Source organism: Meira miltonrushii, assembly GCF_003144205.1.
Source record: "Meira miltonrushii strain MCA 3882 unplaced genomic scaffold FA14scaffold_2, whole genome shotgun sequence".
NCBI lineage: Eukaryota > Fungi > Basidiomycota > Exobasidiomycetes > Exobasidiales > Brachybasidiaceae > Meira > Meira miltonrushii.
Genome location: NW_020289944.1, coordinates 3,142,077 through 3,158,744, shown reverse-complemented (window position 1 = coordinate 3,158,744; position 16,668 = coordinate 3,142,077). Strand labels below are relative to the sequence as shown.

The following is a 16,668-nucleotide window of genomic DNA, read 5'->3' as shown; positions in this document are numbered from 1 at the left end:
TTGATCATAATGAATGCACTTTTGAGAGAGATTCTGATATCATAACAAAAAGCCAATGAATCATCTTTCATGACAGATACAATTAATGAGAATCAGGCACCAGATCGAAATCATACATTATATCCTCGGCCGCCCAAGAAATCAGGTAGGGTAAGCCGATTGACAGTTGCGCAGCGCTGCGTTTTAACTCTTTTTTTTTGTGGCAGGTGAAATTGGTCTTTGTCCTATATGCCACTAAAATAACAGCACATTTTCTCTCTCTTTACCCCAAACGGGCTATATTGCAATGCCCGCGATATTGTATTGTAACAGAACAATAGTGTGCCACTGCATCAAATTAATAATAACATGTCAAGCCACACGATTGAAAAAAAAAAAAAAAAAGGTGAGCCAATTTGTGTCAAGTACATACACTACAGCCGAGCATAAGCTGCGCTCTTGATCACACAAAGGCAATAAGCGAGTTCTAATTCAGCCATAGTCATTCTGAGTATCAAAACCCTACCCTTTCCATTCGGGATAAAGAAGAAAAGTTGGACCCTGATGGTAACATTCGAGGTCATTAATCAGATCATGTCATCAAGTAATTTTACATAGAGTGAGTTGGCCGTCTGCTATTGTTGTGTATTTGACATGATCTTCACGCCAGCAAGATGGACGTAATCGGCTTAACCCTAAGCTCCCCCTTTGGCCGGACGTGAAAAAAAGAAGGTACAAGACATTCCAAGCGCGGCGGCGGCGGCGCCTTTGATTTCGGCGGGATAGAGCGTGCGTACAAAGCTGTGTACACTACGGCGCGTGATTGAATATTCATATATGAATACTGTAGTGTGTGTTGGCAAAATGCAGAGAAAGAAGAAGAAGAAAAGGACGTGCACTGCCATTAAGCGGGAAAAAGGGTGTACTTTAAAAGTAGCACATGAGCAACAATGAAAGTAGTCTATTTGCAGGAATAATTAAAAATTGATTCAATGACACGATCGATACTGCTACACATTTCATCGTCATCATCTGTTTTGAGCAAGGAAAAGAGAATCAAAAAGAATTCTTCTCTTCATCTCATTCAATCACGTCCGGAGTTACAATCAGTTACGGCGCCGAACAAAAGAACGCACTCTGAAGTGACATTCCTATCTTCATGAGGAAATAACGGAATTACAAGAAAGAGCACAACGGATAATTGCATTGTTTGTGAGGTGTGATTTGATTTTCGGCCTTTTCACAGCTCCGACTCGATGCATTTTGCCGGACAAACAAATAATTTAGCACAACGTGCATCGCGGCAATCAACATCCAACATCAACACTTCATCAAGACAAGACTATAGCACTTTAGAAATCGGACCACCTTCTCCTTCGGATCCTTCTTATTCACCTTCTTCCTACAATCCTACATACGATCGAAACGACTCAGATTCTTATACAGAAGAGCATTTCGATACCGTTCGGACTTACGAATCCGGACAAGCCGTTTTACCAACAACAAGTCCCGGCTTTGAGAAAAAATCAAGCAACGGCACCGGCGCCTCATTTCAATCCAAAGTCAATCTTCATCCTTCTCTATCTGCCAACTCTGCACGCGAACGGGGTACCGCGGACAATAGAAGAACGAACGGATACGAATCTACTGCTTATCAATCAGCGAATAACGATTACGAATTACAGCAAACACACCATTCCGGATCAATGTCTGGGGAAGATAAAGTAGCCGAAAAGGCTAGACAACAATCATCATTGGAAAAGCCAGGATTTTATGATGCATCCAATAGGGCAAGAACGATAAATGGTGCAGGAAGAGGAAAATATGCCAATCTCATTCCCGAACAAAGGCCACCTCAATCACCGCTAGAGATCGCTCGTCGGTTCTTTACAAATGAAGCTTGCATTTTGGGAATGTATACAGTTCTGTCCCTTATCACACGTATGTGGCGTATAGGGAAGAATAATGCAGTCGTTTGGGATGAAGCTCATTTTGGAAAATTCGGATCGCATTATCTCAAACATGAATTCTACTTTGATGTTCATCCTCCTCTAGGCAAAATGCTTGTAGGATTGGCTGGCTTATTGAGCGGATATGGAGGTCAGTTCGAATTCAAAAGTGGTGAGACATACCCAAACGATGTCAATTACGTTGGTATGCGAGTGATCATGGCAATGTTTGGAGTTGCAATGGTACCTTTGGCTTGGAGTAGCAGCGGAGCTTTGGGTTGGAATTGGCGTACAAGACATGCACTTACGATTATGGTATTATTCGATAATGCTTGGTTGGTTATCAGTCGATTTATTTTGTTGGATTCCATGCTTCTTTGTTTCACTTTCATGACTGTTCATGGGCTTTTGATGTTCCACAGACATCGACACGAATCGTTTGGCGAACAATGGTGGTTCTGGCTAACGTTTACCGGATTCAGTATCGGTTTTGTGGCAAGCGTGAAATGGGTCGGTCTATTCGCTACCGCTCTTGTCGGTTTGTACACAATGGAGGATTTGTGGGACAAATTCGGAGATTTAAAGATGCCTGTCAGAAGGTATACAAGGCATTGGTGCGCTCGTATTTTGTGCTTAATTGTTCTTCCAATGGCTGTGTACATGATCAGCTTCAAAGTTCACTTTTTGATTTTGAGCAGATCAGGACCGGGAGATGCGCAAATGTCCAGTTTGTTCCAAGCACATTTGAGAGGAAACGATTTCGCACAAGCACCTCTTGAAGCTGCATACGGCAGTAAGGTGACCTTCAAAAATATGGGCTATGGAGGTGGTCTGCTCCATTCACACGTTCAAACATACCCTGTCGGATCTCAACAACAGCAAGTCACTTGTTACCATTACCGCGACAACAACAACGAGTTCATCATCACGCCACCTTGGGAAGATCCACCACTACCATCAGTCAATGACACCGATCCTCCGCCACCAAAAATGCTCAGATCTGGCAGTGTTATCAGATTGGTACACGAACAGACAGGGCGTAATCTTCATAGCCACAACTTTCCAGCACCCGTCACAAAGGAAAATTTGGAAGTGAGCGGATATGGTAGCGCGGAGATTGGGGATAGCAATGACTACTGGGTCGTTGAGGTGGTGGACGATATGAATTCCGGAAAGAAAGGAAAGGCGGGAGATATCGTACACAGCTTGACCACACGTATGCGTCTTAAACATCAAAATTTGGGTTGTTATCTACGAGCTGCCAATGCAATTTTACCGCAATGGGGTTGGAAGCAAGTTGAAGTGAGCTGTGACAAGGAAAACAATCCAAAAGATGAACATACGTATTGGAACATCGAAACACACATCAACCCTAGATTGCCAATGGGAAATGCCAAATTGTACAGATCACCCTTTTTACGTGACTTTGTTCATTTGAACGTTGCTATGATGACATCAAACAATGCTCTGATCCCCGATCAAGACAAGGAGGACATTCTCGCCTCAAAGCCTTACGATTGGCCATGGCTGTACAACGGATTGCGTATGAACGGTTGGGGCGATACGAATACCAAGTACTACTTGATTGGTAATCCGGTGATCTGGTGGGGCTCTTCCATAAGTTTGATCGCTTACTGTATGACATATCTATGGTACAAAGGAAGAATGCAAAGAAGGATTGTCGACCTAAGTCCACAAGATTGGGAACAATTCGTATTTGCCGGAAAAGTTGCCGGATTAGGATGGTTTTTGCATTATCTGCCTTTCTTGATCATGGCACGTGTTTGTTATATTCATCATTATCTTCCAACGTTATATTTTGCCGTTTTGATGATGGCACATTTATTGGATCATTTCTTATGGAATTCTTCAACTGCACGTTATCGTTCTAAAAAAGGAGCAAGAATACCGTTAAGTGAAGAAATCAAGAATATCACATTTGTACTCTTTTGTTCACTTGTTATCGGAGTATTTTGGTGGTTCCGTGAAACTGCATGGGGAATTGATGGTCCGGTTTGGTCACGTTGGGGTATCAAATGGAGAAAGAGTTGGAATATCAAAGATTAGAGAGGTAGGTTTTCGCAAATTGAAGCAAACGTTTTGTCTTGTCCTTGTTTATCAAACGAAAGATGAAAATGGAATTGTAGCAACAACAACAACAACAGTAAAGTACCTATCATTGTTCTTTTCCATAAAAATGGAATTGCAACTCATAAGTTTGTGCGAAAATGTGTCTCAAAAGAGGCTTCTCATACGAGATTTCCCGTGCTCTAATGATATGGTGTAAAGAGCATATGATTTGGCTTATCAATACGTCTTTGTTGATCAAGGACATCTCAAAATTATCATGTGGCTGCATCATGCATTCATGTAGCATGTGGAATAAAAGTGGGGAGATAGATAAGATGATCGAATCTTATTCAGCAAATCGGATACAATGTCCGTGATTACCATTCATCGTCCAATCAATTCGTTGTCATTGTATGTATGTGTGCCTGATAAGAACATCGGGTAGGCTACCGATTTTCCGAATTAAGGAATATAAGCTAATGCAGACGCAAAACGTTTTGTAATGATCCATATGGTAATTATCACGGTCTCAATTCTCTCCTCACCGTTATCGTTGAGGCGGACTTTTAATGCAGGTACGCTAATGAAGGGTTTAATTAAATCTAAGATCGGTCGAATATCCGTCATGAAGTAAGGATGGTAGGAGTTTAACAATCATCATCAGCCTATTGTATATGTATGTGTCAAAGGTGGATAATTAAATTGTAATCCACTTTTGATCGACCACGCGGTCAATCATATGGAAGTGCAGGTGGGGGGCGTAATTGTCACATGCATCGTACAGCGTGGTCTTTTGGCTCTGTTTATAAGCGAGTTTTGGTTGTAATATAAGCCCAAATGTCCACCCACACAATGATGATCTCTTGGCACGGAGAAACACCCGGTGCTCGAGGAAGAAAGCCTCATTCACTCTGACTACGGATCCGTTTTACGCGTGATGAGCTTAAACCGTTGTTGGAACAAGAGATCTTCTTCCGCATACATGCAGTCTCAAAAAAATATGCAGGTCTTACTGCATTTCAACCGTTGGAAACAACAATCGGATTACCGAGTCAACTCTCGTTTACGGTTATGTCTAGACTGATGAGTCTGATAGTTGGGATCAATATAATATTCCAATTTAATGATCAAACCTATCTTTGTTTTTCGCTCTTCAGAAAGTATAGATAAGCAGTAAACTTTCAAGATAGCCAAGATGATCAAACGGATAAATTGCCGTTGGTACCGAAGAAATGGAAGATCGCCATTCTCGCCGTTTTATCTTATCGGTATTCTATTGACCGGTGATCCGCGTCTTTGTCTCTCACGATTCCAAGTCGGTAATTGAATTTGATGATTGTGATTGCCTACGGTTTCCTTATTCTGCTGTTCTACACGTAAGCGAGTTCCTTCCAAACAGTGGTAGGCTGCACATATGCACTTAATTTCTCTTCCCGTGGCGTTTGCATTTTTACCGCGTGGTGATTTGTTGACTTGCATATTCTTCATCACACCAGTACTTTGCGATTCAATTATTTCAAATTATTTTTTTACTCTGCACTTTTTCACTCTATGCGGCGTCTCAATTTTTATTCTATGCAATCCTACTTCCATTTCAGGCGACTTTTTCACTCACTCTCATCATCCTTTCTTCTCCTTCAACATGGTCCAGACTTGGCACGTCGCATAGATAATATTTGACATGCATTAGTGTATAAATCCCCTTACAACAGTGATTTGATAGGATAAATTTAATTTCTTCTAGCTCGATTTCTTACCCTTGCATCTTTGTACCAGATGGTGGCTAGACCACAAAAAAAATGCAGGTAAATTAGCCGCATGAACAGTTCTGTGGGGTACATGATCTTGAAACAGAAAGTGAGAGTGGACAAGATAACGATCAAAAAGGCGAAAGGACACTGCATTTTCATATTGATGTGAAAACTTTGCTATCTTTTTGACATGTGATTAAATGTACAATTTCTCTTACTCTCCTCTTGTCCCTTTGCATGTTGTACATTGATCACGATCAGGCACGCCATCCATACATGGAATGTTGCTATGCGAAATGCAAACGCCACCTCAATTGAATGTCCATGCGGCGGACTTGGAGTAAAGGAGAGATAAGCTTCAGCGGGGGGAGGGGTTTTTGAACCAGGATCGGAGTAGATAATTGATGATATTGTAAAGCGGAAGTGCCGCCTTCATTCGGGTCGTAAGATCACACGAACTTTTCTCGTTCAGGGACGGAAGACAAAGGTTTGGAAGAAAAAAAGGTATATTAATCAACCTCCTAAATTTCAAACGATCACCCCTCTTCCCTCCCTTCATCTATCCGATCCCTTCCTTCCTATCTTCCTTCCTCCTTCCTACCTTTGTTGTCACAATGGAGAGGAACGATTATTACGCCACAGGCGGCCCTGACGCAGCATTGAACGTGGCCACACGCTTGCACGCTCATCCTGTCACACAAGATGGCGCACACGAAGACATCGTTCATGCTGATGAACCCGTTCCACGTCCTTCCATCGTTCATCGCGCATCAAGTAGCAAGGATGAGAAAGGTTCTTTGGGTGAAAGTGACGAAAAAGTAACCAATGCATTGCCATACGGTTCAAATGAAAAGCCTCAAGCAGAAGATATGGAAGATTTGCAAGAATCTTTCACGGCAGAAGATTTAGCAAGAGGTGTCCCATTCCCTGAATCTTCTCTTCCCTACGAAGAAGGAAGTGGTTTAACCCTTCGAGCATTGGCCGTCGGTACAGCTTTGGGTTTCATCATCGCTGCTTCTAACATTTACCTTGGTTTGAAGACAGGTTTCACTTTCTCTGCAACTTTGTTTGCTTCTTTGCTCGGTTTCGTTATCATCAAATCACTCACAAAGGTTTTGCCTGACGGTAAAGGTGGTTCTTTCTTTGGTCCTCGTGAAAATGTTACAATTCAATCTGCCGCTGCTGGTTCTTCCGGTTTGACATCTATGTTTGTTGCAGCCGTTCCAGCAATGTACCGTTTAGGATTACTCAAAGATCCTGAAACCGATTTCGCACGTTTGTTCACATTCTGCTTCTGCTCTGCATTCTATGCATGCTTCTTCGCCATTCCATTACGCAAATTCTACATTTTGAAACAAAAGCTTGTCTTCCCAACACCAACTGCAACTGCTTTGGCCATTCGTGCAATGCATACCGCAAACGGTGCTGCTCTTGCGCGCAAAAAGACAAAGGCTCTTGGTATCGCTTTCGGATGCGCGATCGTTTACTGTGTCGTCAACACTTACGTTCCCGGTATCTTGCTCGATCAACACATTTTCTACTGGCTTTACTCCTGGGGTGCCACGAACGCCATTTACGTTGACAATTGGGGATGGTATACGACCATTACACCTGCTTTCTTCGGTTCAGGTATGTTAGCCGGTATGAATGCTTCATGGTCGTTCTTGGGCGGTTTGTTCCTCGGTTACGCTATGATCGGTCCTTCGTTGGTTGCAACTGGCGAAGCAAAATGCCACTCTTATGCTGATGATGGATTCGATCATGCATACACTTGTTTCTCCACCACTCAATACAAGCCAGGCAAGACAGAGCTCAAATCTGCTTCTCCTCGTTATTGGTTAATCTGGCCCGCCGTTTTGATGATGTTCGGATACAGTTTCGCAGAAGTCGCAATGAACTACAAATCGCTATGGGCAGGAATCAGATCTGCCGGTGTTGAAACTTACTGCAAAATCACTGGAAAGGAGATGCCAATTTACGAAGATGCAATCCCTGATCCAGCACCAAAGAGCCAACAAGTTCCATTGCTATACGTCTTGGTCGGTTTGACTTTGTCAATCTTGATGACAATTTTGGTTTGCGCTTTGCAATTCGACATGAACGTAGGAAATGTTATCTTGGCAATCATTTTGGCATTCTTGTTCTCTTTCATTGGTATTCAATCTTCCGGTACAACTGATATTAACCCATTGTCATCCGTTGCCAAAGCATCTCAATTGATCGTTGGTGGTGCTTTGAAGGGTGAAGGAAGAACTGGTCCATCCGCTCAATTGGAAAACTTGATCGCAGGTTCCATTGCCTCTTCTGCTGCCGCACATTCCGTTGACATGGTTGGTGATTTGAAGACTGGTCATTGGTTGCGTGCTTCTCCACTTACCCAATTCTACGCTCAATTGTTCGGATCTCTATGGGCAACTCCATTCTCTGTTGGATTGTTCGTTCTCTTCTCAAAAGCATACCCATGTGTTTTGGACGCAGCAGCAGAAACTTGTGTTTTCGGTGCTCCAAGTGTTGCAGCATGGCAAGCAGTTTCCGTTGCAGTCGTTGCACCTCAATTGCCCGTTACGCTTTCTTCAGGTTTGACTGCAATCGTTTTGACAATTATTGCAATTGCAACCGTCATTGCACGTTACAAGTTTATCCCCCCAAAGTACCACGTTTACCTACCAAACTGGAACGCAATCGGTATTGGATTCTTGGTGCCAAACTGCAATTACGGTATCGCAATGGCAACAGGTGCAACTTTCGTTCACTTTTGGTCAAAGAAATACCCTGGAAATGCTGACATTTATGCTTACGCTATCGCTGCCGGTCTCGTTGCTGGTGAAGGTATTGCAGGTGTTATCAATGCAATTTTGGAAATTGCTGGTGTTTCAGGTGCAATCTTGGGAACCAAAGTCGCCCTTCCACCATGGTCTGTTTAGAAGGGGTTTTGCCCCATCTTTGCCTTTTCTCATTTCAACGATACCATCTTAATATTTTTCTTCATGGTCATGTATTCTCTACTTTTTTTACATCTTTTTCACGGCTTCTTGATGAGAAAAGACTTTCACGATATGGTCAAAATGTCATGTGTTTTACGATTCATTCTGCTTGTGCGCGATTTCGGTTATTCCAAGTGTGAAAATGTAGAGAATATGACATTATCTTCTAGTCTGTGCCTTTCGTTTCAATCGGGAGCTAGAGCTCTCTAGAGCACAAAAGCACAAAATCTATTTATATTAAAAGCATGAATTCGCACGATTACATGAAAACATCTCTGATAAGACACAGACAAAGGTTGTACACTTACAACTTTCCTGAATTGTTGATTTCAGCAGGTGGTTGAGCGTAAAGAGCATCAAGTTCTTTTTGTAACTTTTGACGTGCTTCTGGTCTTTTCATCTTTTGTGTTGGTGTTAAGAAACCATTTTCAGGACTGAAAGGTTCTGAACGTAATTTGAGCGCACGTGGAATTTCGAAACCTTTCAAACCAATCTTTTTACCATGAATCATTAATTCTTGTAAAATGGCTTTGGTAACTTTTTCATCGTTGCATGCTGATTCAATCGCTTTTGCATCTGTTGGTGCAATCTTTTGTCCCAAAATGTTTGAAGCAAAAGGTGCAAATGTATCAGGTTCAGGAACAGCAACGGCAACCAAATGACTTTGCATAGAATCACCATACAACCATAATTGCATCAATTGTTTAACAGCGCTCAATTTGCCTTCAACGTTTTCGATTGCGACATATTCACCTTGTGATAATTTCAACAAATTCTTCACACGATCAATGATGTATACGCGACCTGCTTCGTCAATTTGAGCAACATCACCGGAATGCAACCATCCATCGGAATCCAAGGTCTCCTTTGTCTTTTCTTCATCTTTGTAGTATCCTGGGAAAACGCTTTGTCCGCGAGATAGCAATTCACCACGTGGGTATGGTTTGTCATTTGCAGTGTAGCCCAATTCAGGACAGTCTTTCAAACGAATTTGAACACCAGGCAAAGCGGGACCACAAGATCCAAGCTTTTTATCATTTGGCAACATGCACAAACAATATCCGGCATTTTCTGTTTGACCATAACCCTCACGGAAATCGATTGAGAATGCAACACGCAAAAGTTTCAAAACATCTGGACGCAAAGGAGCACTTCCTGAAATCATCGTTTTCAAATTTCCTCCCAAAACGGCACGAACTTTGCGGAAAACTACACGATCATAAAATGCATGTGTAACTGATCCATCACGATCATGGTTTGCGATCTTGGCTTCAACTGCAGTGCGTAGCAAGCGAGCTTTCAATCCTGGTCCTTCCATTTGTGCGGAAATGAGAGCGGCGATACGATTCAAGACACGAGGAACGCAGAATAACATAGTTGGCTTCAAGATTTGCATATCTTCGACCAATCTTGTCACATCACCGTTAAAGTATCCGATCTGCCAACCTCCACGCAGAAAGGTAGCTTCTGCCAAACGACCAAAGATGTGTGCCAAAGGCAAGAATGACAATACTCTTTCTTCACCTGTCAAGCCAGAGAATAAAGCCATTCCGGCAGCACAAAGGGATAATTCTCCATGTGAGACCTTTGCTGCTTTTGGCTTTCCGGTTGTACCGGAGGTATAACAGAAACTGGATAATTCGTTCGCATCTTTTGGTGGGATATGGGCTACGATGTTCTTGCGACCCAAGTCCAATGCTTCATCCCACGACAAAAGTGTGATTCCTTTGCTTGCTGCCCATTGACGTGCTAATTGGTTTGTCTTCAATTCACCTGGTCGAACAGGGATTGGTCCGTTTGTTTCGATCAAGATGATTGCTTTCAATTTGGGTGTTTGTTCGGATACGCTCAGCAAATCGGCCAAATGAGAAGCAGTTGTGAAACAAACACGGGCTTCAGAATGGTCCAAAATGTATGATGCAGTTTCACGATCGTAACTTTCATAAAGTGCGACTGTATGACGTGAGTAGGCGTAATTGCTTTGATCAAAAATTTGAAATTCCGGTCTGTTTTGCGACCAAAATGCGCATGTGAAATTTGTCATTCCAACGCCGTCACCAAGCTTTCCGTCCTTTTGCAATTTTGTCACTGCACTACCGATTGCCGTTCTGAATTCTTCTACTTGATTATATGTGATCCATTGATATTCTTTTTTGAAATCTCCGATTGATGCATCCCAAGGACGATAACCTAAACAAGGTTTATCGCCAGACTTTTGACGACCAACAGCAAAAAGATCATAATTTGTCTCTGTCGTTTGTAATCCAGCATGAAGAGCACTTTGATAAATGTGCGAAAAACCTGGAGCATCTGAACCTGGAACAGGAACTGATTGTTTGTCCAAATCGAATTCGGTAACGGGAGCAGGTAATTCAGAGTGACCCATTGTGATTGATGATGATGATGATGGTGGTGATAGGAGGGAAGTGAATATCGCTCGTTGTTGCTTGGAAGGACAATATGAGAATCGCTTACAGTACAACACAATGTACACTGGTCATGTACCTTTCTTCAGCCAATGGAAGATGCGAGTCCGGAGCGCTTTACTGTTTGAGTTATTTACCTTGGCGTTTGGCCTCTATTTTGTCTTCTTTCAACACAACAAAATCCCATTTTCTTGCCCTGCATCCATGCCCGAGGCAATCAATAATCATACAATCAGTGTACCCCAGATGGAGGCCCGCGTACAGTCAGTCAAAGTGCGCCCGGTAAAAATCACACCAAAAATATCCGTAGCCCGGTGTGTGTTGGCATATCGGTTTTACGGCAAAATTATGTAATCAAGAAAGCGGAATGCTATTCCCGACGCACCACTCTCGCACAAGACAACCTGTTCAGTTTTATGATACTATTAACAAGCAAGAGGGGATGATAAAGAATAAGAGAAGAAAAGAGGCTGTTTATAGTGTATGATGCTTATAATACGTGCATGTATGGATAGTCATTGGTAGTGATGGTCGAATCGAGGGAGCAAACAAGATAAGATTAAGTCTATCTGTGAAGAGGCTGGTGAAATGGAATAGTCTTGATCACAGCGCTTAAACTATGCCAAGCATCCCACAGACCGATCACACATTCTCACTTTTTCCCATTGATCTTTGATTCACTTGCTTCTTTCTCGTGGGTCTCACGCTTCTTTGCCTCTTCTTTGCGTACGTCATCGATAATCTTTTTACCCTCTTCAGTGTTCCATGGACCAGCGTCGGATAAAGAGCATCCTCCGTTAGGGCAATCACATTTACCGCCCAAAGTATGAGGAAGGTTCTCAGGTGGAATTTGTTCCATCAATTCTTTTTCGAATCCGGATCCCAAGATCTTAATCTTTTCCACTGTGACGGAATCGAGCCAACCTTTGATGACGGACCAAACGGTTGTAAAGATGTATGGTGAATTGATGATGTAGAATTTACCCATAGTCTCAGGATAATAATGCTGACCAATGTTACTGGCTTGTTGAACGTAACCAGACACCTTCCAGAATTGACTAATACCAACGTTCTTCAAATCCATGATCGTACAACTGGTCTCCACCAATTCTCCTCGATCATGAGAGCAAACTGGTAATCGCTCCCGTTGGAACTTTTCATATTCTACTACCAGTTTCTGCAATTGTCTTTCAGGTGTTGTGACTTGATAAAGAGCTTTCAAGTCCAATTTTCCCAATTGTTCAATGTATACCGGTCTACCTTCATTGTCTGTCTTGTGGTAATATTGTGGGTAGATTTCGTCTACCTTTTCCTTTTCAGGGTATTCAAAGTTGTGGTATAGCTCATCAACTTTGAATTCTTTTCTCCACTGTTCACTTGCTTCGAACATGGCCAAAGAGGCATCAAAGTCCCACTTTCTTGCACGAAGGAAACGACACAAACATGCTTCATCATGTCTTTCGGGGTTGTAAATCCCTTTTTCTTCGATAACCTGTCTAAACTTTTTCAATTGATGTTCTTGACCTGGGTCTAAATGTCCTGGCCTTCCTGTCATTGGATCACGAGCGTGTTGCATTTTGAGTTCTTTCTTACTTAGCCTTGAGGCTTTTGAGCCGGTGCTCTCGCGAGATTTAGTACGGAACATTCGAGATTGGAAGAAGAGTAAGCGAGAGGGTGGTATTCAGCTTGTTTCGTCAAAAGATGATTCGATAATCTTTTCTTTGAGAACGATGATGTTCAGTTGAAAGAAGTTGAAAAGATCGAATGACGAACAAGAGAAAAGCAATGAGCTCAAAAAGAGAAATAAAAGGACGTATGAACGCCTAAAAGATAGGAATTCTTTTTGACGAATGTGATGATGAAGTTAGGAGTAAAGGAGAAAGGTGTTTATTGAGAATCAAATGCAAAATAACAAAACACGACAGTGTTGTATGTACAACAATATTCTTCCACGTACTGCTATTGCTGCTGCCAAAGAGCAGTGTTTATCTTATTACTCCTCTTTCTAAGGCAGAGCGCGCGCGCACAAATAGACTGCCCCAATAACCTCAATTGCGGAAAGCCGTCTTGTGTGTGTGTGTGGTTGGTTATTGCTGTGCAGGCATACAAGTGTATGTGTTTGTTGTGTAGAGTGGAGTGCTCCACCTGCATATACACATACACGCCAAGGCATATATAATAATATCATAGAAGGGGCAATCACTCAAGGATGTTTCAAGTCCGCTCTCATCTTACTTCGAAGAATAAATGATATTGAATTATGAGATATGCTTTTATTGTAAGAGCCCATCTTGATCATGATAGAGGGCGTATTCAAATCTTGTTTACGCCAACAATTACACCTACATATAATACGCCACGGACCAACAATGCAAAGTGATGCGGGCGCACGTTTGCTTTGATAGAGATTTGAAACCCCTCTTCCCGTGATAGATGCGTGACTGAAATCAGAGAGAGAGAGGAGTGATTGATTGATTGATCGATGATTGATCGGCATCGTACGTTGTATAATTGGAATTTGTGTTTATGTTGAATGTATGCATGTATTGAGTCGGGCCCTTTTACGCGGCGTAAACGCGCAGCGCAGCGCAGTGAGATGTTTAGTGTGCGCTTGTGCCTTACGATCATCTCCCCCATTTGCAGTCCGATAAGCGTTCAGGAACAATTCTCTCCATCACATACATCTCTAACAGAGAAAGGGAACAATGAGCGGTCTAGAGAGTGAGTTATAAGCGTACTGTGGATGATCATCTTCCACATCATGGACTGATACTGTTGTTGCTATTGATACCAGAATCGCTATTCCAGCTAAAGGTAAGTGCGACAACAACAATGGCTAATAATCCGACACACAGGAGCTGATCAATGATCTCATTCATTCATCCCTGCAGTTCACAGGAAAGTCATTACAAAGACAATCAAAGAAAGCGCAAAAAGATGAAGCAACCGAAAAAGCAAAGTTAAAGAAAGCATTAGCACAAGGAAATACAGAAGGAGCAAGAATCTATGCTGCCAATGCGATCAGAAAGAAGAATGAAGGTTTGAACCTTTTACGACTTTCAAGTAGAATTGACGCAGTTGCAAGTAGAGTTGAAACTGCAGTCACAATGAGACAGGTTACCGGAAGTATGGCATCGGTTGTAAAAGGTATGGACAGAGCTATGGAAAGTATGAATTTGGAAAAGATTTCATTGGTTATGGATAAATTTGAAACGCAATTCGAAGATTTGGATGTTCAGACTTCTTACATGGAAGGAACAATTGGTGCCACAACCGCAAGTGCAACTCCGCAAGATCAAGTTGATACTTTGTTACAACAGGTTGCCGATGAGAATGGAATCGAAGTAGGACAAAAGCTTGGAGAGGCAGGCTTGGAAGGTAATGTGGCCGATTTAGCAAAAGTACAAAACGAAGCACCACACAAGGAAGAGGATGACAAGCTGGCAGAACGTTTACGTGCGCTGAGACCTGCAGTGTAAGCTTAGTAAAGCAATCCGTCCTTGTGTCATGCATTCAACCTCATTGCGATTATCATCTTTATGTATTATGTGAACTAGCTCAATCTATACACAATCTACCAATCTCCTCTGCCCAATATATCATTTCATAGTACATACATTCAACTGACAAGAAACCTTTATGCATTGCTCAATGCTTCTCTGTGTTGCACAAATGCTTCATCGAACAATCTCTCTTTCTCCTTCAAGTCCCGCAAAAGAGCATGTTGTGGGGCAGCAGAACGTAGTTGAGCCAAAGCTTCCTGTAATGCTTCCATTTGACCAGTCTGCTTTCCCAAAGTGGCCAAAGGGACTTGATTAGCCAAAGCGTCGGCGTATTTTGGGTCCAATTCTGTTGCTTGCGTGAGTGAAGATTGTGCATCATCGTATTCCGATGAAACAATTCGTGCGACTGCTTTGCCTGTCAAGGAAGGCACTGTACTTGGCTTTCCGGCGTAAGATGGATTTTGTGCTAATTCATCGTATACATAGTATGCCTGTTGTGCTGCCCTTCCACCTTCATAGATGCCAATGTGTGCTTCAATCAATTGGATCAACAAGGAATCATCAGCCCAAACTCTTGCTGCGTTGTACTCCTTTTGTGCCAAGTCCAAACGATGAATGGACAATAGGATATGGATACCCAATGCGATGCATTCGATCTCTTTACTGTTTGCTTGTCCCATTCCCAATGCTTCCAAAGCACCTACAGGATCATTATTGCGTGCCAAAGCGGTACCGATGCACACCCTTATCGTTTGACCAGAAGGATCGTTAAAGATTGCTTGATCTAAGACATTTTGTAATTCTTCCAATGCCTGTTCACTCTTTGCAGAGTTGTTTGCATTTTGTGCAGCTACAAAGTTTGCCAATGCTCGAACTGCTTGTGCGGAAGGAGTGTTGATACTTCCAGAAGGTAGTAGAGCCAATGCTGAAGATGTATCATTCGATGCGATTGCTGATCTGGCACCGTACAGTAACCTTTGTTGAAATGTTGGATCCGATGGTGGACCGGAACTGTTTTGTCTGACCAATTCCAAGCATGCTTGATATGCACCTTGATAGAATAGAGATTGAATCTCCAATGTGATTGCGTCTAGGTTTTCCATCTTGTCTATGTTATCCCGGATGATGGCAGCAGGTACAACACATCAAGAACACACAACCCAGCGATCTTCTCGCACAGGCACAATAAACTGTTAGTCCTCCAGTGCCAGCAGCCGTCTAAGACGTCAGCGCCCAGCGCATTTGCTGCTCTTAAGCATGAAGCTGTATGGAATAGCTGAGCTTAGTCTGAACACGCGTGCACAAAGAAGCATTGAATGTCACACTAGGCGTGCTACCATATCCTTCCTTAGGCCAATGTCTGGAACTTTGTTCATCTACTTTTTGAAGTTATTGTTAAGTACAAAGTTATGGTTTGATCTCTCGGGGCGATCGTAACAGCAACAAATGATAGGCTAGATATCGGATGACAAACACGTTCCACAGCTTAAATTTGTATCAGCAGCCACCTCTAATCGCGGTCTCTTTTTTGCATGCATACATTGGCAGTTCACGCCGCGTAAAATAAGGCTTTGTTTTTCTGAGTTGAGTTTGTTTTCAGCCCTTTGTGTTCAATCAAGCAAAAACGCGAAAACACGATCGAAACACACTAGCCTTTCTCCCCCCCAGTTTTAGAGTTTTTTTTTTTTTCTCGGCTTGCAAATCATTTTTTTTTATCAAACAGAAAAAAGAAAATTGATTCGGGTGTATGTATGTATGGAGGGAGGCAAACGCGATCCTCTCAATACGAACACATTAAGCCATCATATACCAGTATCGGATATTGGAAGTGATTGGAAGTCGCAGTCCTCATCATTTGTGCATTCAAAGTGGAAGCAGAGGGACACGCATATACCAAACAACCTTTTGAACGAATGTCGAATCGATACTGAGGCAAGTAAAGACAAAGACACGTCACAAGACGTAGTTTGTCCCACAAAAAAAGAGTCACTGGTCATGACGCAGGT

The 16,668-nt window shown here is 42.5% G+C and overlaps 6 protein-coding genes across 6 annotated transcripts; 3 read left to right on the top strand and 3 right to left on the bottom strand.

Annotated features, from left to right (window-relative positions):
- The first annotated feature begins 873 nt into the window (after nt 1–873).
- FA14DRAFT_160836 (putative dolichyl-phosphate-mannose--protein mannosyltransferase) lies at nt 874–4,491 on the top strand. Its single transcript, XM_025498852.1, has one exon. The coding sequence runs from the start codon at nt 1,236–1,238 to the stop codon at nt 3,993–3,995; it is 2,760 nt and encodes a 919-aa protein (XP_025356149.1). The 5' UTR covers nt 874–1,235; the 3' UTR covers nt 3,996–4,491.
- Nucleotides 4,492–6,334: 1,843 nt separating this feature from the next.
- Nucleotides 6,335–8,673, top strand: FA14DRAFT_145881 (OPT superfamily oligopeptide transporter; the record flags this gene model as incomplete). The annotated part of the gene is made up of 1 exon (XM_025497294.1): nt 6,335–8,673. The coding sequence occupies exon 1, from the start codon at nt 6,364–6,366 to the stop codon at nt 8,671–8,673; it is 2,310 nt and encodes a 769-aa protein (XP_025356148.1). The 5' UTR covers nt 6,335–6,363.
- Nucleotides 8,674–8,855: 182 nt separating this feature from the next.
- On the bottom strand, nt 8,856–11,334 carry FA14DRAFT_47929 (acetyl-CoA synthetase-like protein). The gene has a single exon (XM_025502401.1). It carries the CDS (start codon nt 11,117–11,119, stop codon nt 9,038–9,040), a length of 2,082 nt encoding a protein of 693 aa, XP_025356147.1. The 5' UTR covers nt 11,120–11,334; the 3' UTR covers nt 8,856–9,037.
- A 477-nt stretch (nt 11,335–11,811) lies between these two features.
- FA14DRAFT_122129 (putative SEC14-phosphatidylinositol/phosphatidylcholine transfer protein) lies at nt 11,812–12,714 on the bottom strand (the record flags this gene model as incomplete). The annotated part of the gene is made up of 1 exon (XM_025496503.1): nt 11,812–12,714. One exon carries the CDS (start codon nt 12,712–12,714, stop codon nt 11,812–11,814), a length of 903 nt encoding a protein of 300 aa, XP_025356146.1.
- Nucleotides 12,715–13,864: 1,150 nt separating this feature from the next.
- On the top strand, nt 13,865–14,638 carry FA14DRAFT_179209 (putative DID2-class E vacuolar-protein sorting and endocytosis factor; the record flags this gene model as incomplete). The annotated part of the gene is made up of 3 exons (XM_025500906.1): nt 13,865–13,880; nt 13,954–13,973; nt 14,051–14,638. 3 exons carry the CDS (start codon nt 13,865–13,867, stop codon nt 14,636–14,638), a joined length of 624 nt encoding a protein of 207 aa, XP_025356145.1.
- A 158-nt stretch (nt 14,639–14,796) lies between these two features.
- FA14DRAFT_164516 (uncharacterized protein) lies at nt 14,797–16,659 on the bottom strand (the record flags this gene model as incomplete). The annotated part of the gene is made up of 2 exons (XM_025499891.1): nt 14,797–15,735; nt 16,639–16,659. 2 exons carry the CDS (start codon nt 16,657–16,659, stop codon nt 14,797–14,799), a joined length of 960 nt encoding a protein of 319 aa, XP_025356144.1.
- Nucleotides 16,660–16,668: the final 9 nt, after the last annotated feature.